Below are 18,819 nucleotides of genomic sequence, written 5' to 3'. Positions count from 1 at the left end.
TGGATGGAGCGGGGCTGGAGCTGTGGGTGTGGAAGGAAGGAGCTGCGGTCACTGCATCAGCCTGGTCACTTTTGTGCGGTGATGGCGTTTGAGTTCAGTCTGAGGTCAGACCTGGTCGGCATGTCCTTGCAGGTGTGACATGGTTCAGTTCACCAGGAGGGCAGTGATGCTGGCTGAAAGCACCGGGTGGCTTTCCTCCACCTCACCGTTGTCCAGCAGATTTGTTCCAAGTGCCCTCTTGTCGCCAGGTGCTGGCGACATAGCACTGAGCGGGGGAGAGAGTTCCCTGCGCTGGGGAACTGGCGTTCTGCTCGGAGACTGTTTGCTCTGAATTCACGTGTTGAAGCGCTGACCCCCAGGGTGGCTGGATCTGGAGACAGGGCTCTCAGGAGGTGGTTCCAGTCAAAGGAGCTCGAAAGGCAGGAGTCCTAATCCCATAAGACTGGTGTCCTTGTACGAAGAGAGACACAGGGATGTGCACAGAGAAAAGGCCAGGTGAGGACGTGGCGAGAAGGCAGCCATTGGCGAGCCAAGGAGGGAGGCCTCAGACCAACCCTGTGACACCTCGATCTCAGACTTCCAGCCTCCAGACCCGAGAGAAATAAGTTCTCATTGTTTAAGCCCTCCAGCCCCAGGTACGTTGCCGTGGCAGCCCTTGCCACTAACCCCGGCCCCTTGCAGGCAGGCCCCAGCCCTGGTCCAAGCATCCCTGATCGGCGGTCACTCTAGGTTGTATCTGCCTGCTTCCGAATTTCACGTCCATGCAGTCGTGCAGCCTGGCTCCTTTGGGCCTGGTTCTTCACTCAGCATCGTGACTGTGAGGTTCCTCCGTGATGCTGTGCGTATCAAAATTCATTTTCATATTACCGACTAGTATCCCATTGTATGAATATGCCACACTTCGCATATCCACTCACCTGTGTGTCTGGGTGGTTTCCTGCTCTTGGTTATTACCAGGAAAAGCTGCTCTGGACTTCTATAAACGAGTTCTGGTGTGGACACGTGGTCTCATTTCTCTCTGTTATTTACCCAGGAGGGGAATTGCTGGGTCCTATGGTAGGTGTGTATGTGACTTCGTAACGATTTGCCAGTCCGTTGTCCGAAGTGTCCGTTCCACTTTCCATTCCCACCGGGAGTGTTGAGAGTCCCAGTGGCTCCAAAGGCTCGTCAGCACTTGGTCAGACTTTTACCTCAGCAGCTCCGACGGTTGTCGTTTGGGTTTCCCCGCTGACCAATGACGTTGCGCCTCTTTGCGGGTGCCGTCTATGCATCTTCTCTGGTTTGGAGGATCTGTTCAAATCTCTTGCAAATTGGGTTGTTTGTCTTATTGAGTTGGAAGAATTATAGCTTTTGGATCCAAGACATATGTGATGTGAATATTTTCTCCTGGCAGGTGGTTTGCCTTAGCTCTGGCCTCCCTACAGGATGGGCCATGGCCGGCATTGTGTCGCCACCCGCTGCAGGCCTCACCAGGAGTGGGCCCTGCCACATTGCTCAGCACACATCCTTCCTCAGAGAACGCCTTTCTCACCTTGTCCCTCCCACCCCCCCCGCAGGGCTCCTATTCATCCTTCAGAGCCCTGCCTGGCATCTGCTGCCTATAAGTGAGCCTTCACCACATGAAGCTACTCTGGCTTTTAGACTCGGCTTCCTCACTAGACCATGAGCCCCAGGAAGGTGGGCACCAGGCTGCTTTGCCTGTCAGCCCCGTGCCCAGCCTGGGGCTGCCACAGAGCAGGGGGAGCTGAGGCTAGCCTGAACACAGAGGACAGGAAGGGAAGCCTCCAGAGTGGGGCTTGGGATGCCCCGTCCTCCCGCCCCCCAGGACTGTGGCTCATCTCCCAATCTCTCTCCACCCTCAAGACCCTGGAAATCTCCCTCTCAAGAAGAGAGGGGAAATGTGATCAGGGGTTTCCAGGAGTGCATCTGGAGGTGTCTTGACAGGGTGGCTGGGATGTTGGGTGACACAGTGGGAGAGGCAGCCCCTTGGAGGGCACAGTTGGGGCTGTGGGAGGATCTCGAGGGGACAGCGGGTGATGGGGGCTGGAGTTGGGGCTCCTTCAGCTGCGGTAGAACTGGGATGGGGGAGATGCTCAGCCTTGTGTCAGGGTCTGTGATCCCGACCGGGCACAGCCCTCCCCTGGGCCCTGAGGGTGTCGGGGGGTCTCTGGCACAGGCTCTGGCTCAGTCAGGAGAGGGGAGAGGAGGCCCTGGGTCCCAGCGCCACAGTCATACAGGGAAGTGGAAGGAGAGGCCCTGGGATGCGGGCTCTGCCTCTGTCCCCCCAAGTATAGATTGGGTGCAGGAGCCCCACGGAGCCTCAGACAGACACAGGGCTCTCTGGGGGACACCCTCTGATCCTGCCCTGCCTGCTGATGCTGGGGGCCTGGAGCCGAGGGAGGAGAGGGGACACCAGCAGATGACAGCCAGAGATGGGGACACATGGTGAGCGGGGAAGGGCCCCGCCCCAGCCTCCTCCAAGGATGCAGGGGTGCCCCTTCCCCTTTACTGGAAACCCCCCGGTGGCCTGCAGGCAGTGGAGAGGTGAATAGCAGGACAGGCCCTCCCAGGGGGACGGGAGCCTGTGCTGGTGGACGTCTCACGGGGGCTCCCAAGCCGCTGGGTCACACTTGTCCTCCCCCCTGCCTCAGACTCCTGGAGTCTGTGGGGCTGGGCTGGCTGTACTGGGGGACAGGGGCTCGTGCTTAGCTCTGCGTCTGAGCTCTGGGAAGCTTTGCAAACAGGATGGTAGTCAACCCCCCACCCCAACGCCCATGACTGCACCCCTGCCCTGTCCCTTCCCTGGCACCCAGGCTCTCCTCCCCAGGCTCCCCTGGAAATGGAAGTAGGTGGCGACCGTGAGGACGTGGTGGCCGCTGGCCAGTCCTACTCGTGTAGCTCCTGCCTGGGGAGATCCAGGCAAAGCTGGCTGACCCCACGTGTCTGCAGCCTGGCGACACGCGCACCTGCCGCTGGGGTCCCCACCCTCCCGGCGCCCTGCTCCAGTGTCATGTGAGGTGGGGCTCTTCACACCCTCCTTCTGCAGCCCGGAGGCACAAGAGGGTGGCAGTGGTGGTCCCCCCCCACAAGGCCTGCCCCTGTCCACCAGCTCTGAGGGCACTGGTGGAGTGAGAAGCCTGGGTGGGGAGCCCCGAGCCCCACTGGACGGGAAGATCGGGGTTTGGGTCTGAGCACAGCTTGCACGGGGGACTCTGGGCAAGGCCCGTCCCTCTCTGAGCCCCTGTCTCCCCTTCAGTGAAATGGAGCAAAATGACCCAGCCCTGCCCCTTTCCAGGGACAGGTGGGGTGTGGACAAGGTGGGGAGGCCCTCTGGCCGTCAAAGGTGGCAAAGTGTGCGCTCCCGCATCCCCTCGGACTCCGCAGAGCTGAGCTCAGGAAGGCGCAGGAGGCAGCTGGACTCACAGCCTGGCGGCGGTGGGGACGCGCATGGGACACACTGCATGCGGGCGGGGACTGTCACCTGTGGAGGCTGGGACAGGCAAAGGGAAGCCAAGCTGGGCCCCCTTTGTGGGCTCAGAGCACTGGGCGGAGCGCACATGACTTTTGGGGGGCCGCCCGCTTCTACAGGAACAGAAGTGCGCCTGCCCCGACCTCCCCGCTTACACGCCCCTCCCCTCGCCCCCCCGCCCGGCTGGCAGCCCGCACCCCCCGCCTGACTCCGGTCTCCCTGCCTCTCCCCTGCACGCAGCCTGCACCCCCGTCTGAGCTGTCGCCGAGAGGGCTCGTTACCCCAGCAGCTGTGGGCCCAGGGGACCCTGGGGGCTGGAGAGCAAACACTTCCTGCCGCAGGCGACCCCTCCTCCCTGGCTTTCTGGGGGACTGTAGCCAGGGTTTGAATGGTCCTGTGGAGGGACACGGAGCCTCTGCGAGGCGGGGGGCTGCCACCCTGGTGCCCGGTGCCCAAGGCTAATGCTTGGAGCCTGGGGAGACCCCTGAGCGTGTCTGCCTGTCCCACCACCCAGCAGCGTCCCCACTCCTGCCCCCTGGGTGTGCCCCACTGACCCCTCCCTCCCCATCCCGGCCTGGGCCATGTCCCTGTCCTGACCTCACATGGGCCTCTGTCCCCCAGTATCTGGCTCTCCCGGGCTGACCCAGGCCCTGGCACCCTGCCCCCCTGACCTCAGGAGAGCCAGGCCCACCACCAGCAGAAACTGTCCTCCACAGGCCCCTGCGCCGCAGCCCCATCCAGGAGTCTCAGGTGAGCCCCCTGCAGGCGAGGATGCCCCCTGGCCTGGCTGCTCTGGGAAAGCCTGGCTGGGACGTGCCCTTGGGGTGGGGCTCTGCAGCAGGCAGCCGATCTCCACCCACAGCCGGCAGCCCAGTCCTGGGTGATAAGCCCAGATGTTCATGCACCGGGCCAGAGGCCACCTGCTCCCGCCAGTGTGGTCCCCTGCCAGTGCAGGCCGTTACTCCTCAGGGAGGGCCCCTGACTGCCGGGCGGAGCCAGCCCTGGGACCAGGGCCCCAGCGTGGCCTCCCCCAGCCCCGGGCCCGGAGCAGCCTGTCTCCCCGACTGGGCAGGCCTGGGGGCCTCCCCTGCTCTGATGCTTCCGGCTCCCCAGGGCTCAGCAGGCCCAGCACAGGCCAGCAGGGAGGCTGGCATGCTGTCCAGACCACAGGGCCTTGGGCTCCCTGAGGGTGGCGTTCCCACACTGCCAGGCAGGGGGTGCCAAGACCTGAGCGGGCTAGTCACACTCAGGCATTCCTGGAGCCTGTCCTGGGTCCACCGTGGCATCCCTGCAGGGCATGGCCAGAGGCAGGGGCTGCTGCCCCATTTCACAGAGAGAGAGACTGAGGCTCGGGGCCCTCTCCCTTAGGTGCTGTACCTCCTGCTCCCAGCGATGACCCTGGGCAAAGAGGAGGCGGCGGCCCGAGTGCAGCCCTGGAGGGACCCTCTCTGTGGGGCTGGTTTGGGGGTCCAGCGCTGTGGGCTGAGGGCAGATCCCCCCGCCCCTTCCCTGTCCAGGAGTCCCTCCCTTCACAGCGCCCACCACCAGGGGTGGCAGGGGGCACAGACGGCAGGAGTGGGCCATGAGCCCTGTAGGGCGGCCCCTGTGACAGAACCAGGCCCAGGTGTCCCAGGAGGGCTCCACGTTCCCCCAGAACGGTCTGACTTCCCCCAGCATGCTCACCAGGGCGTGGGGAAGAGCCCAGGTGCCTTTAGGTCACTGCAGATGGGGTCGTACCTGCCGGGGTGTCCAGTGATGGGGGGCTCCCTCTGGCCCTCCCAGCCCTGAGTGCCCTGGGTCCCTGGGCTGCAGGGCACTGGGCGAGGCTGCCCTGTGGGGAGTTGCTCCCTGCAGCCCCAGGGCCTCCATGGTCCACCTCAATGCCTGATCGAGGGTCTGCAGTGCCAAGTCTGTGACCCAGGTAGGAAAGCTGACCCCGGCCCCCAGATCCTGCCACTGCCCCACCCCCAGCACGTGGAGGACCAGGTGCTGCCCCCGGCCCTGCCCCGCCTCCCGGGGATCTTCTCTGCCGGGAGCCTTAGGCCTGTGTCCACACCTGTCTGACCCCCAGTGGAGGCCGGAGCTTCCAAATGAGGAAACGGAGCAGAACACGACTACAATTTAGAGAAATCCCTTCCAAATGTGATGCTCACATAAGGCCACATTCAGGCCCGTCCGGTCCAGTCCCAGCCCCGGGAGGGACGTGCCCACAGGTCCGTCCTCCAGATGAGCGCCTGGGGCTCAGAGGGCCGGGGGTTGGGGGTTGGGGCGCCAGGAAGGGCTAGTGGCTGCCTCCTCACAGGGCTGGCTCAGTGCTTGGGCGGCTCAGGAGCGAGGCCTCCTGCAGCTGACGGGGAGGTGTGTGTGAGGGGTCTGCAAAGCCCCCTGAGCAGCGGCCCCTCTCTCTGCTGGGTGGAGCCTGAAGCGAGCTCAGGAGGGGTCCCACCAGCTCCCCTCGCCTCCACACTCGGGCCCGGGGGGGCTGAAGCTGCCAGCAGGCACGGCCCGAGGTATCTCAGGCGCCTGCGTCCCGGACCCGTTGATCAGCAGGTCGGCCCCTCGCAGTGAACTCGGTTGCAGTGTCCTCCACAGCCTCTGCGGTGACACCCGGCAGGGCCTGCAGAGCCTGGAGAGCCACGTCCACTTCTGCTGGACACGCTCAGCTCCAGCCCGGCTCCAGCCCCCAGGTGTCCCGGGGACCCAGTTTGTATGGGAGGAGTTGTGTCTCTCTTCCCAGCTTAGCAGGCAGGGCTGTAGACTAAGGACTCAAGACCATCAGAGGCCTGGGAGCGTCTACCCACCCCCGCAGCATCACCTCCAGCTGGGGGGACAGGTGTTAATATCCAGCTGGGGGGACAGGTGTTAATAACTGGAGGGAGAATCTCCCTTTGGCGGGTCTTCCTGTGGAACAGAGACACACATGAGGAGGAACCAGACAGAGATGTGGGGCCTCTCCCCAGGAGACCGAGCTTTTCAGAGACAGGCCAGGCCAAAGCGGACAGGGCTTCTTGCTGGCCTGACCCCCAGGGGCCCGGGACACACGAAGAGATATGGGGGCAAACCTGCCCACCTCCTCCGTTGCCAAACCCTGGTCCCTAACTCCAATTTGACTGTCAGGCACAGACAGGGGGTCAGCACTTCAGAGGGGAGGTTCCCCCCCACCCCTCAAGGAGCAGGTGCCACAGAATTGGGGTGAGAAGGGACACTGGCCACTGCCCGGCGGTCTGCTCAGAGCCTGGAACCCGAGACCTCTCTGCACCTTGGGGGACTTCGGGTGAGGACACAGCAAGGATTTGCTGACACACCCTGAGATGGTCGCCGACCTCTCTAATTTGGATATCTTTGCTGAGTACCTGCTCCCTTTTGGATGTGCATGGGGCTTCCCAAAGGCCAGAGCTGGGTCTACACAGGCCGGATGTTGGTGTCCAGCTGGGACCTGGTGCAGACGAGGAGCCCAGAGTAGGGCAGATAAGAGAAGAAGGGAATAAATGAACGAACCAGTAAAGGCATGAAGGACACTTAGGCTCTTGGTGGGGACACAGCCTTGACAACGGGGCTTCTAACCCTTTATCCCAGTGCCTCTCCCAGCTGTTTGCAGCCTGCCCTGTGCCCCCACTGCCCCCTCAGGGAGGATGGGAGCTCAGAGTTCATGGCTGTGAGTGGGCATCAGGGAGGAAGAGGGCTCCCCATCCTGTCCCCCTACCATTGAGAGATCTCATGACACGGTGGCTCTGGCTCTGTGGGAGGTCCACATCCCTAAGGGGCAAGGAATGCTGGAGACACTCTTGGGGTCTGCCTCCTCTAGATTTGAGGGATAGGGCGTGGAGGGTCTCTGGGCTGTCACTCCTCGGGACCTGAGCCCTGACAGGACCACAGGCTTTGCTCACCAGGTAGCCTTCTGGTTTTCATGCATTGCCAGTATATTATGACAAGTCCCACAAGAACGACGGGGATGATAACCACGAGATAAATGCTCCAGGAGGAACAGGTCACGTGATGTTGTGCTGCTGGTCCCAGGCTTTGCCTCCCACTCGAAAGGGTTGCCGCACTTTGGAGACAGGAGACGCGGGATGTGGAACAGCACCAGGATGCCTGATGCTCACAGCGATCCCGGAGGTACCTCGGCCTCGGGGGCTGCACGGCTGGGTTTGGGAACTGTGGCATTTTCCCCTTGTTTCTCCGTCCCTACTGGGCAAACGGCCCCCTGCTGCTACTAGTTTCTGCATGGCCTGCCCTTTCTGCCTTCAATACCCAGAAACTGAAGTCCTTCTCTTTTTGGCATAGTAACTTGGTTTTGGAGCCTGGACCTTCAGCCACTCCCAGCCCCGTCATCCTCCCAGGACCAAGGGCAGGCTAAGGAGGCAGCAGCACCCCCTTGGGTCTCAGTTTTCCCCCTCTCTCTTGGGAGGCCCTGTGGGATACCGTGTGGTATCAAGAGGGGGACTCCCCCCTCCCCAAACCCAGGGCAGGCTGATTGCTGCCCCTTCATTCTCCAGCCTTGTCCAGGGCCTGGAGCCGTCTGTGGGACCTGGGGAGTGAGGCCGAGTGCCAGGAACCGCAGTCCCTCGGAGCGGGGCGGGCCATGGCCAGGTGGGACCCCGCGGTCCGAGTCGCCTTGCTCCACCCCTCAGCCTCTGTGCCAAGGGCCCTCATCGGTAAGATTGGGTGATACTGAAAGGTGTCAGAGGGCTGTCGCGAGGAAAAAACAAGACAAATCGGCAAGGCACCTAGTACACTGCTGTTATCCCTTTCGGGTCCCTTTCACCCAAAGTTTGGGGGTTAAAGGCAGGTATTAGCTGGCATGAAATTGACAGTATTTTATGATTAAAGCCAACACGAACGTGTAACTGAGAAAACGCTGCATTCTCATGGATTTTCAAGATGAAACAAGACCACGGGAAAAGCTAAGCCCTCGGACTCCTCCACCAGATGGGACCCCCGCCGGAACTCCAGGACCCCCACCGCCCCGTCGCTTACCACCCCGCACTCCACGACTGACCCCGCCCCCGGCCGGGCGCTGCACTCTGCGCAGGCGCACCTCCAAGCTCCGCCCACTATCAGCGGCGCCATTGGCTGACGGGCTCATGCATATACAAAACGAGTGCCCGGGAGCCTATTTTGCTTACGGGCAGCTGCGGTAGGCGGGACAGGGGCCGGGGCCGGGGCGGAGCCGGGCCGCGCGTAGTACTGAAGGCTGAGCGGACTGCTGGAGAGCGGGCTTGCTGCTGGGGTCCGGGGTGGCAGTCGCCATGAGCACGGTGGACCTTGCCCGCGTGGGCGCGTGTGTCCTGAAGCACGCGGTGACCGGGGAGGTGAGGCTGGACGGGCTCAGGGTGGTGGGTGCGCCCCGGCACCTGGCAGCGGCATCCGAGGCTGGCGCTGGGGCACAGGGCGGAGCTGGGGGCGCAGGCTGGGCGCGCAGGCTGGGCGCGCAGGCTGGGCGTGCGCGGCGTTGGCCGGGGGCACGGGGCGCGGGAGCGGGGCCGGGGGTGAGGACGTGCGCACGGGCGGTGGTCCGACGGCGCCTCTCACCCGCCCCGGCGCAGGCCGTGGAGCTGCGGAGCCTGTGGCAGGAGCAGGCGTGCGTGGTGGCCGGCCTGCGGCGCTTTGGCTGCATGGTGTGTCGCTGGATCGCCCGGGACCTCAGCAGCCTGAAGGGGCTCCTGGACCAGCACGGCGTGCGCCTGGTGGGCGTGGGGCCCGAGGCCCTGGGCCTGCAGGAGTTCCTGGACGGTGGCTACTTCGCAGGAGGTGCCTGCACTCCCCACCCTCCTCCCCCTGCGGCCCCCCCTCAAATGCCCAGCCCGCCCTGAGACCCCTCCTCAAACTCAGGGCATTCACTGCCTCCTTCTTGCACAGCCTAGGCCCTTCTCTCTCCAGGAGCAGCCTTGATAGGCTACTGTGTCCCCTCCCCTCCCCTCCCCTCCCTCCCCTCCCTCCCTCCCCTCCCCCTTTCCCTCCCCTCCCCTCCCCCTTTCCCTCCCCTCCCCTCCCCTCCCCCTTTCCCTCCCCTCCCCTCCCCCTTTCCCTCCCCTCCCCTCCCCCTTCCCTCCCCTCCCCTCCCCTTTCCCTCCCCTCCCCGCCCCCTTTCCCTCCCCTCCCCTCCCCCTTTCCCCTCCCCTCCCCTCCCCTCCCCTCCCCTCCCCTGCCTTCTCCGGCTGTGGCCTCTACCCGCCTGCCCCAGACATGATGTTCTTCCCACTGTGGAGGGCTCAGTGGTGACTCTGGCCTGCAATCCAGGGCAAAGGTCTTTACTGGGTCAGTTGCCAGCTCCTCGCCTCCCCAGGAGCCAGATCCTGAGCTTCTCCAGATGCTTTCCCCAAGGAGTATCTGGGATCAGAGCTCAGGCTCCCCTGCCTCCCGACCCCACCCCGCTGGACCCCTCCCCTCACAGAGCCCTGGGCCCAGTGGCAGAGTCCAGACAAGTCCTGCTTCTCCCTTTCCACCTGTACCTCTGGGCCTCTGCCTCTCCTCTAACAATGGGGACAGTCAGCCCTGCTCTGCTCCTCCTGGTCCTTGGTGGGCGAGCTGGGTACCAAGGGTGGACAGAAGGCCAGATGCAGGAGGGTGGGCCAGGGGGGCAGGTGGGCCTGGGGCACCCACCTGTGGCCTCTACTTTTCAGAGCTCTACCTGGATGAGAGCAAGCAGTTTTACAAGGAGCTGGGCTTCAAGCGGTGAGCTGGGGGCTCGGGGCTTCACCGCTCCCTTCTTCCTCTTCTCCCCTCCCCCTCTCCCTGGCCAAGCCGGCTCTGGGGCCATCCACTGCTCCAGCCAGCCCTGCTGGGCTCTCTTTTGGGTGCCGAGTGTCTATTATGGGCTGTAGGTTAGGCTTCTCACCCAGGGCCTCCCCACAACTGGCTGCAGAGGGCACCTGCGCCTAGTGCCCCAATCAGGGGCCACCCTAGCCACCTCGGGTGCATCTGTCACCGGCTGGCTGCCTCCTCTGATTGGCAGTGCCAGCTGAGCCGGCACCCCCGGGCTCACCCAGTCCACACTCTCCACACCCTCTGTGGGGCCCCAGGCCTGCCAGCCCACCGGCTGGCTGCCTCCTCTGATTGGCAGTGCCAGCTGAGCCGGCACCCCCGGGCTCACCCAGTCCACACTCCCCACACCCTCTGTGGGGCTCCAGGCCTGCCAGCCCACAGGCTGGCTGCCCCGTGCCTCCTGAGCCCCTGGTGAGATGGGGCGGGGCCTGCCTGTGGGAACTGGTCTGTGCAGAGACCGGGGGCAGGCACTGGGCTGTCTTTGGTGAAGAGGCAGAGCCTGGACAAGCCAGCCGTGTCTCGGCAGGTACAACAACTTGAGCGTCCTGCCGGCCTCCCTGGGGAAGCCTGTTCGTGATGTAGCCGCCAAGGTTTGTGACGGCCAAGGTCGTGTGGGACTCAGGTGCAGGGCCTTCTGTCTAGGACTGACCTGGCCCGCTCCCCTCCCCCCAGGCCAAGGCTGTCGGCATCCAGGGCAATCTCTCCGGGGACCTGCTGCAGAGCGGAGGGCTGCTGGTGGTCGCCAGAGGTGGGCCAGGGGCGGGGCATCAGGGGCCACCGCAGGGTCACGGGGTTGGGGGTGCAGGGCCACATACTCAGGTGGGAAGGTCTTGATGAACTCGACCCTGCCCTCATCCTCCCTCCCTCCGGCTTCCTGGTCTCAGCACAGTTACCCCCGTAGTGGAGTGGCCCAGCTCTGTCATCCTAACTGGGCGGGGTGTGGCCAGAACAGCTCACTCATCTCAGTAACCAGGTGGGGTAGTGGCCACACAGGGGCACCCTGACGACGCCCCCCCCCCCGCCCGCCGGCTGCAGGTGGAGACAAAGTGCTGCTACACTTTGTCCAGAAGTCTCCAGGTGACTACGCCCCCCAGGAGAGCATCTTGCAGGCCCTGGGCATCTCTGCGGAGGTCTGTACCAGTGAGCCGCCCAAGGTGAGCCCAGGTCTGGGGTGGGCGCTGCGCCAAGAATGCCGCCCCCCCCCCCCCCCCCCCCCGCACCACCAACCCCTGGGTTGAGCACTCGCTGTGGCCAGGTGCTGAGCCAGACCTTGTTGGCTTTAGGTGATTCTGGGCTCACAGCAGCCCCAGGATGTCACTGCCACCCCACTTTGCGGTGACGGGCCAGGGGCAGGGTGGCCAGATGGGCAGGCACAGCAGGGCCCTCTCCAGGGGACAGGGGGCTGGTCAGGGGCTGCAAGGCAGAGGAGGGGCCCGTCCTCTCAGCCTGGGAGGGCTGGGGTTTGTCCCAGGTGACCGTTGCCCACGTTAGTTTAGCATGGTGCTGGTGGTCTACCTCCTGTGCCCCGAATGGAGGGGACTGTCCAGCACACTCCTCCTCCTGCTTGGGCCACAGACCCCTGGAGGGTGGGATCCGCTGCTCTTGGCCCCGGGGAGTGTGGCCAGGCTGACGGGGCCTCTGCTGGCTCCGCAGTGTGATGAGGCGTGCTCAAGGTGAGGGCCCTGGGCCTCCAAGGATGTGAGCGGCGTCTCCTGCCCTGGGCACACTGGGAGCTGGATGTGAACAAATTCCAGAATCTCTGGGCTGGGGCTCAACTCTGCCTGGTCTGCAGGCAGCGATGAGCATTAAACTGCACTTTCTGGACAGTGTTTCTTCATTGCCTCTGAATCTTGCGTCCTTGGCAGCCCTGGCCACCCCGGCCTTCATCGCTCTTGGCTTCGTGCAGGCCAGCGGGGCGGTCATGCCTCCCGAGGCGGCACCTTCCCTGCTAGCAGAGTCGCTTTCCCTGGTGGGTTGTTGTTGGTGGACGCGCCCCTGCAGCCTCCCTGGAGACCTCAGGCCTTTGGCACATGTGGGTCAGGGGTCTGAGAACAGGTCCAGGGTGTGGGAGACGAGGGTGGGATGGGCTCCGTCTGATAGTGAGGAAACTCCCCAAGCTCCAGGCGGGAGCCTGGCCCGGAGGGGTGGGAGCTGACTGGGTTTCCAGGGAGGAGATGGTTTCCATTCCACCCGCTGGAGTCTGGGGGACAGTCGGGGACTTTTAGGGAAAGGGCTGCTCTGCCAGCAGGCCCTCTACTCACGTGAGACTTGTCATGTGCGCCCCGCTGGGGGTGGGGGGTAGCCTGGGGGGGGATGTCCGGTTCCCCCGATGCCCCTGTCACGAGGCGGGGAGGTGACAAGCACCTCAAACCTAACAGGTCTAGAGCAGAACTCCTGTCCTGCCCCGTCAGGAGCTCTCTTGTCTGAGTTCAGATGACTTTCTCAGCACCCTCCATGCCCCTGGTCCAGGCCTGGACAACCACAGTGGCCTTCTAGCTGGCGTCCCAGTGTCCCCAGCCCCCAGCAGAGCCTCTCTGTGGTCATTTAAAAACTCAGGGCAGGTGACAAGGTTTAACCGCTCACTGGTTTCCAGTTACACAAAACCCCAAATCCAGATTCTGGGCTGCAGCTCAGATCCCCCCGCCCCTCTCCTGGAACTCAGCTCCTTCCTGGGTCAGGATCCCCTCTCCCTACCTGAACTGTGATCCCCGAGGGCGGGCATTTGGGGGCATCGTGGTCATTGCTGTGCCCCCAGCAGAGAGACCCTGGGGAAATTGTCAGGAGCGCCCTGCCATTTCCTCACTTGGCCACCAGCAGTCAGCGGCAGGTGCAGCGGGAGAGTGGGGCACTTTCTCAGGTATGTCACCCCGACGGCCGGCCCTGGGCCCTGCTACACAGACAAGGCAGCCGACTGCTTTAAAGCCTTTACTTAGCTCAAGTCTGAAGCTCGTGGACGTCTGAGGAGGACGCGCTTTGGCGAGCGGGCAGAAGACTGATAACCGTGTCTACAGGGCTGCGGTGGGCGGTGTGGATCCTCGCGGGCGGGCGCGGAGGGGGCTCAGGGCCGGGTCGCACTCCAGGCCGGGCGCGGAGGCCGGGCGCGGCATGGGTGGGTTGGCTGCGGGTGGGTCGGCCGCCAGGAGCGGGGCGCACGCCGGGTCCTCGCTGGCAGCACCGTCTCCGCGCGGACGGGGCATCTCGGGTCGGCGGGTGGGCGTGGGCCGCGCAGCTCGGCTTGGCCTTGGCTACCAGACATGGCATCGCACCTTCGGGTGCATAGGGGAGCCCCGCGCGCAGTGGAACGCGTCTGCGAAGGCGGCCAGGTTCTGCAGCGAGCCCAGCACCCTGCGGGTGGACGGAGGAGCCTGAGACAGCGCCGGCCCGGGCGCGGGGCTCAGGGGCACGGGGGCCACTTGCCTGTACTTCAGGGGGCTGTGGACGTCGGTCTTGATGGACTGGATGGCGAACTCGGGCCGGTAGGACCCGCACCACACCTGTGGGTGCATGAGGGGCATGTCTGCGGGACTTGGAGGAGGGGCAGGGGGATGGGGTGCAGGGGCAAGGAGGACCAGAGGGGATGCTACGGGGGCACCATGGGCCTGGGGAGGCAGGCGCCCCTAGGGCTGTGGCACGGAGGGAGTGCGGCCTGGTTCCTCTCTGGGCACAAAGGAGTCCCGTCAGGACCCCCGCTGCTCTTTCTTGGGTGGGGGGAGGGAAGCCAGCGGGTCACCCCTCTCCCTCCACAGCTACGTCTGAATCTTCCCCGGCTCCAGCGCCGCCACCATCCTTTCCCTCCAGGAAGCCTTCCTGGCCCACTAGTTCTGGTTCTGCCTGGCTTGCCCGCCAGGGTGTCCCTGGAGGCATGCGTCAGTGGGGGCCCGCCAAGGGTGCAAGTGGGGGAGCCGGTTTCCAGCCAGTGGGGCAGGGGACCGACCCCCACCTGTGCATAGCTGATGAAGAACAGCTGCTTGTCGGTCAGCTGCAGTCCTGGCAGCGGCTGGTCCTTGCCGCCTTCCGCCACCCACTTCAGGTAAGCCTGCAGGCACCAAGCGGGTGCTGGGCCAGGGCCTGCCCTCCTGGGGGCAGCACCAGGCTGGCCAGGACTCCAGGGTCCTTGCATTGGGGCGGAAGGGAGGTCTGGCTTCCGGCCCTCCTCCGGTGGGGGTCCTGCCCCTGCAGCGTGGGGCCTCTGAGAACCCCAGGGACCATCGGTAGGAGCCCACTGCCTGGGCAGCCCGCCACATGAATGAGCGCCTGACGGCCAGTGCCCGAGGCTGCTGGTGCAGGGCTGTCGCTGAGGCTGGCGGGCGTTCAGTGACTGTCACTGCCTTACTTGGCAGTGGGCAGTGGTCTCCCCAGAGCGCGGAGGCCTCAGTTAAGCTTGGGGTAAAGTGTGGGCCTGCCTGCCTGTGGCCGGCAGGCTCCCCCAGGGCTCTGCTGCCTCCCTGTCAGATGAAGGGTCCCGGGATCTGCCTGGGCTTGGGAAGGGGTCAGTCCCTGCCGCGCTGAGGGGCCGTCCCTGCCTGGACCTGGTCGCTCCCCGCCCCACCTCCTCGGGGGCCCTGCTTGGACGCACCTTGTAGGCCTGCCGCACCCCTCCATTGTCTGCGATGTTTTCCCCGAGGGTACTGAAGCCATTCACCTGCAGGCGGGAGACAGGATGGCGGGGGTGCCCGGGCTCCCCAGCTCCGCCCTCCCCCAGGCCAGGGCTGCGGTGTGTCCGGGTGGTGGCCGCTCACGTTCTGGTCGTCGGCCAGGTCCCAGGAGTAGTTACCATACTGGTAGACCATGCACTCCGACTGCTTGCGGAAGTGCTGGGCCGAGAAGTTACTCCACCAGTCCATCATGTTCCCGTTCTTGTCGAAGTTCCGGCCTGGATGGGGGCGGGGGGCTGCCCACGAGGCCCGGCCTGTGCAGCGCCAGCCTCTCCCCCACGTCCTCCCGGGAACCCCAGTGTCTAGAGCTCACGTGAGCAGAGAATGGGCCCCCTGTCACGGGGCTGCTCAGGCCCTGGGGGATGGAAGGCTTCAGTGGTGTCCATGCCATCCCCAAGGTCAGGGCCCGGGGTCTTGGGTCACAGGACCCCAGAGGCACTGTGGACTAAGGAGCCTTGCTGTGGTGTCCACACTCTCTAAACCCCAGGGGAGGGGAGCGCTGGACCCTGGGGACATGGGGCTGCCCTCAGAAGGTTTCGCTGGTCTAGCCCAATGGGAAAGGCAACCTCGCTGGGTGGCAGCTGGAGGCCCCTGGAACCAGGCAGGAACCAGGCGGGGGGCCCCCGCGCAGCGGTGGGAGGGGTGTGTTTGTGACTGGAGGTGCGGCTCTGCCCTCCAGGCAGCCCCATACCGTTGTCATCAAAGCCGTGGGTGATCTCGTGCCCGATCACCATCCCGATGCCCCCAAAGTTCAAGGCCTGGGGCTGCTCCTTGCTGAAGAAAGGAGGCTGGAGGATCCCGGCAGGAAACACTGTGCGAGGAGGCGGCGGGGGGCGGAGTGAGCTGTGGGCGAGCACACCTGTGCGCCAGGCTCGGGGTGGGTGCACCTCGGCGTCCTGGCATTTAACCTCACGGCCGGGAGGTGAAGGTTATGATCCCCTGCCGCATTTTACAGAGCAGAAAACGTAGGCTCTGAAGGCAAGACGGCAGGGCTTATGGGGCGTGGGGTGAACATACCAATCTGGTTTCGGTTTGGGGAGTAGAACGCATTCACCGCAGCGGCCCCGGTGATCCAGCTGTGATAGACAAGTGGGTCATTCAGAGCCCAGGTCTCCTGGGCCTGCCCTCCAGGTCCCCCTACTCAGCTGGCCAGAGCCCACCCTGACCCATGCACAGCGGTCATGCCACGAGGCCAGCACGGCCAACGGCCAGGGCAGGGTCTAGGCCAGTCCAAAGCCCTGGCTTCTCCCTGGGACCCCAGAAGCAGAGGGCGGGTGCAGGGGGGCTCTGAGTCAGACCCAGCGCCCTCCCCCGCTGGCCCATGTGCCCCCCTTCCCCGTGCCGTCCCCACTCACAGGTTTCGGTCCACCTTCTCCCGAAGCTTCCTGAGGCTCCGCTGGGCGCCAGCCTTGAGATTCTGCAGTCCGTTCTCAAAGTACAGGTGCTCCGAGAAGTTCAGCTACAGGAGACGGGTGGGCATGCGTGCGGGGTCCTCGAGGGGCCCGGGGGTAAGGGAGGTCCAGGGCGGCTGGGGACTGGCCTCAGGACTCGCCAGGCAGTCCCAAATGTGGCCCACAGGCTCTGCCTGCAGCGGACTAGGGGCCAAGCCTGGCTCTGTGCACTTACCGGGCAAGATCCAAGTCCCTCCCAGCCATGGTTTCCCCACCTGTAATGGGAGGCGATGCCAGAGCCCCAGCATGCGGCCAGGCGGCTGAGCTGCGGACGGATCCGCCCCGGTAGCTGAGGGCCCAGGTCCTCGGGAGCTGGCTCGGGGCGGGTTGGGTTGGGGCCAGGGGGCGGTGGGGCTGTGTGGGTGGCACGTACGTTGGAATACTCCTCGTCCAGGTGTTTGTTCCCCTCCTCCAGGATGTAGTCGGGATACCCAACCTGCTCCTGGATGCTCACGGCCTAGGGAGGAGATGGGGGCCGGTCCCTGCCCACCCCACTGTGGGCATCCTGGCTTTGCCCCCGCCGTGTGGGTAAGGGGCTAAGGGACTCGCCCTCCTTGCAGGCTGTGGGGAGGCTGATGGGGACAGAGCGTGGAAGGGCTCGACCAGAGACCGACCTTCGCACGCGGCCGCCAGCCAGGGGTCTGGGGTCGGGCCGGGCAGAGCTGCTTGGCTGCCGTCACACCCGCCCAGAGGGGGTCCTGCCCCCTGGGGCCGTGGCCGCCCCCGCGCATTGCTGGGGGGTCTCGCCTCTGCCCGCAGCCCCTTCCTGAGCCCCCCACCCCCAGGCTCACTGCCCTCATCTCTGAAGAAGGGGTGGCGACGATTACCCTGTACCCCTCGCACCGGGGCCACCCTCTCCCAGCCTCCTGCCCACCTTCTCCTGGGCCGCCTTCTTGGATGACTTGTCCATCCAGCTCAGCTCGTCCAGGGTCTCCATGAACACTGCCCGCAGCTGGTCGATGAGCTCTCTGACCTGGCGGGGGCGCGTGACCCTGGTGCCCAGCTGATCGGCATTGGGGCCTCTGCAGGGGGCCGCTCCGAACGTGGTGGGGGGTTGGGGGCGGAATCTGACCCCCTGGGACAGGGTCCCCACGGCAGCACTCTGTCCTGGGTGGGCCTAGGGCCTGCCAGGCCCTGGACCCACACCTCGTACAACTTGCCCCCTTCCCAGGCAGGCCCTCAGGGCTGGGGGTCGGGGCCAATAGCTGTTGGGGGCCAGAGGCCTGGGGCGGGCAAGGCTTCCCCGCATCCCGCTGTGTGATGGGGCGCCGGGCAAACACGTGCTCCCCGGTACCGCTGAGCACACAGGCGCTGCTGGGGCGAGAGGTGCCACGGGCTGGTGTCCCCTGGCCCAGGGCGGGGTCTCCGGGCACGCACCATGTTCTTGCTGTCCCTGGGGAAGGCCTCCTTGACGTAGAGTGAGCCCACGGCGCTCTCCATGTTACTGTTGACGTAGCTGACGCACTCCCGCCAGCGCACCTCCTGTGCCGACGTGCCGTACAGCGCCTGGCACGTTTCATTTCACCACATTTACCAACGTCTGCTTCCCTGGCCTCGGCCCCAGTGTGCCCAGGGGCCAGTGGGGGACATTGGTGAACTCAGACACCCCCTTTGAACACCGCCCCTGGTGTGGGAGGACCGGGTGTGCAGTTTGGAAGGCTGGGCTCCCGGCCCAGGCCGACCCCGGGGTGCGGGTGCCCTGCCCGGCCCCGAGTTCCTCCTTGGCCCCTGTCCCTGCCACCCTGGCCTGGCTGTCTGGCCGACTCTGCTCTCAAGGACTCCAGCCCTACCCCAAAGCACAGGCTGGCGTTGACTTTGGGGGCCTTGTCTAGCTCAGCCGTGAGCCGCCAGCTGTCTGGGCCCTGGTTTTCCCGTCTCCAAAATGACGATGAGAATGTCTGCCCATCTGTCCCTGGGGACACAGGGCACAAGATGGAAATGTGCCCCCCGTCAGATTTCTGGCCCCCAATCGTGGCCCCCTCGGAGCTCTGCCCAGCATCTGGCCACACGCTCCGGGGCTGTGGGGTTTCCTGCCTCTTAGCAAGTCAGTGTGACTCATTCTCTGTCCTCTGAGCTCTGGGATTCAGCTCCCTTCTCCACGCTTGGCTCGTGGCGTCCTCAGCCCAAGACGGCAAAGCAGGAGGCCTGATTGCCACAACGGCTTCTGCCCCCATCTCCCCGATCGGGGCCGGACCCCTGCGTCCACTCGGCCTGTGCCCCAGCAGCGGCCAGAATGACCACACCAGGCGGGACATCGGACTGTGGTTCCCGCTCTTAACACCCCAGTGGCTCTCAGTGCACGTGGAATCCGCATGCTGCTCTGGCCCATGGTTGCCTCCCCCTCCTCCCCGACCTCATCTCCCTCCTTCCCCCATGTGACCCCGGGGTCCCTGCCCCAGGACCTCTGCACTAGCTGTTTCTGCTCCTGGGAATCTGGCCTGGGTCGTTCGTGCCTTGAGGTCTCCACGGTCGCTTTCTC

General features: G+C 64.9%; 2 protein-coding genes across 4 annotated transcripts in view; one reads left to right on the top strand and one right to left on the bottom strand.

The window, feature by feature from the left end:
* The first annotated feature begins 8,623 nt into the window (after positions 1-8,623).
* Positions 8,624-12,058, top strand: PRXL2B (peroxiredoxin like 2B). Of its 3 annotated transcripts, XM_033844805.2 has the most exons (7): positions 8,624-8,781; positions 9,016-9,220; positions 10,093-10,144; positions 10,761-10,824; positions 10,907-10,982; positions 11,270-11,388; positions 11,888-12,058. In XM_033844805.2, exons 1-7 carry the CDS (start codon positions 8,719-8,721, stop codon positions 11,909-11,911), a joined length of 603 nt encoding a protein of 200 aa, XP_033700696.1. In that variant the 5' UTR covers positions 8,624-8,718; the 3' UTR covers positions 11,912-12,058. The 3 variants fall into 3 exon arrangements, with proteins under 3 accessions (XP_033700696.1, XP_033700704.1, XP_073653335.1); XM_033844813.2 differs by lacking the exon at positions 10,761-10,824; XM_073797234.1 differs by lacking the exon at positions 10,907-10,982.
* Positions 12,059-13,479: 1,421 nt separating this feature from the next.
* Positions 13,480-18,819, bottom strand: part of MMEL1 (membrane metalloendopeptidase like 1) — a 36,510-nt gene continuing 31,170 nt past the window's right edge. The window contains exons 12-22 of the mRNA XM_073805460.1: positions 17,718-17,846; positions 17,215-17,313; positions 16,714-16,797; positions 16,245-16,348; positions 15,907-15,965; positions 15,581-15,700; positions 14,974-15,107; positions 14,811-14,876; positions 14,175-14,270; positions 13,652-13,728; positions 13,480-13,579 (exon numbers count right to left, since the gene is read on the bottom strand). Of these exons, the coding sequence (XP_073661561.1) occupies positions 13,480-13,579; positions 13,652-13,728; positions 14,175-14,270; positions 14,811-14,876; positions 14,974-15,107; positions 15,581-15,700; positions 15,907-15,965; positions 16,245-16,348; positions 16,714-16,797; positions 17,215-17,313; positions 17,718-17,846 (1,068 nt within the window). The remainder of the gene's footprint in view (positions 13,580-13,651; positions 13,729-14,174; positions 14,271-14,810; positions 14,877-14,973; positions 15,108-15,580; positions 15,701-15,906; positions 15,966-16,244; positions 16,349-16,713; positions 16,798-17,214; positions 17,314-17,717; positions 17,847-18,819) is intronic.

Source organism: Tursiops truncatus, chromosome 1 (genome assembly GCF_011762595.2).
Source record: "Tursiops truncatus isolate mTurTru1 chromosome 1, mTurTru1.mat.Y, whole genome shotgun sequence".
NCBI lineage: Eukaryota > Metazoa > Chordata > Mammalia > Artiodactyla > Delphinidae > Tursiops > Tursiops truncatus.
The sequence above is the reverse complement of the archived record's forward strand: the minus strand, read 5'-3'. Positions and strand labels throughout refer to the sequence as shown.

Coding starts and splice junctions, on each gene's coding strand:
- PRXL2B (XM_033844805.2), top strand. CDS start 8,719: ATGAGCACGGTGGACCTTGCCCGCGTGGGCGCGTGTGTCCTGAAGCAC. Junction 10,825..10,906: donor TTCGTGATGTAGCCGCCAAG/GTTTGTGACGGC, acceptor CCCTCCCCCCAG/GCCAAGGCTGTCGGCATCCA. Junction 10,983..11,269: donor GCTGCTGGTGGTCGCCAGAG/GTGGGCCAGGGG, acceptor CGCCGGCTGCAG/GTGGAGACAAAGTGCTGCTA.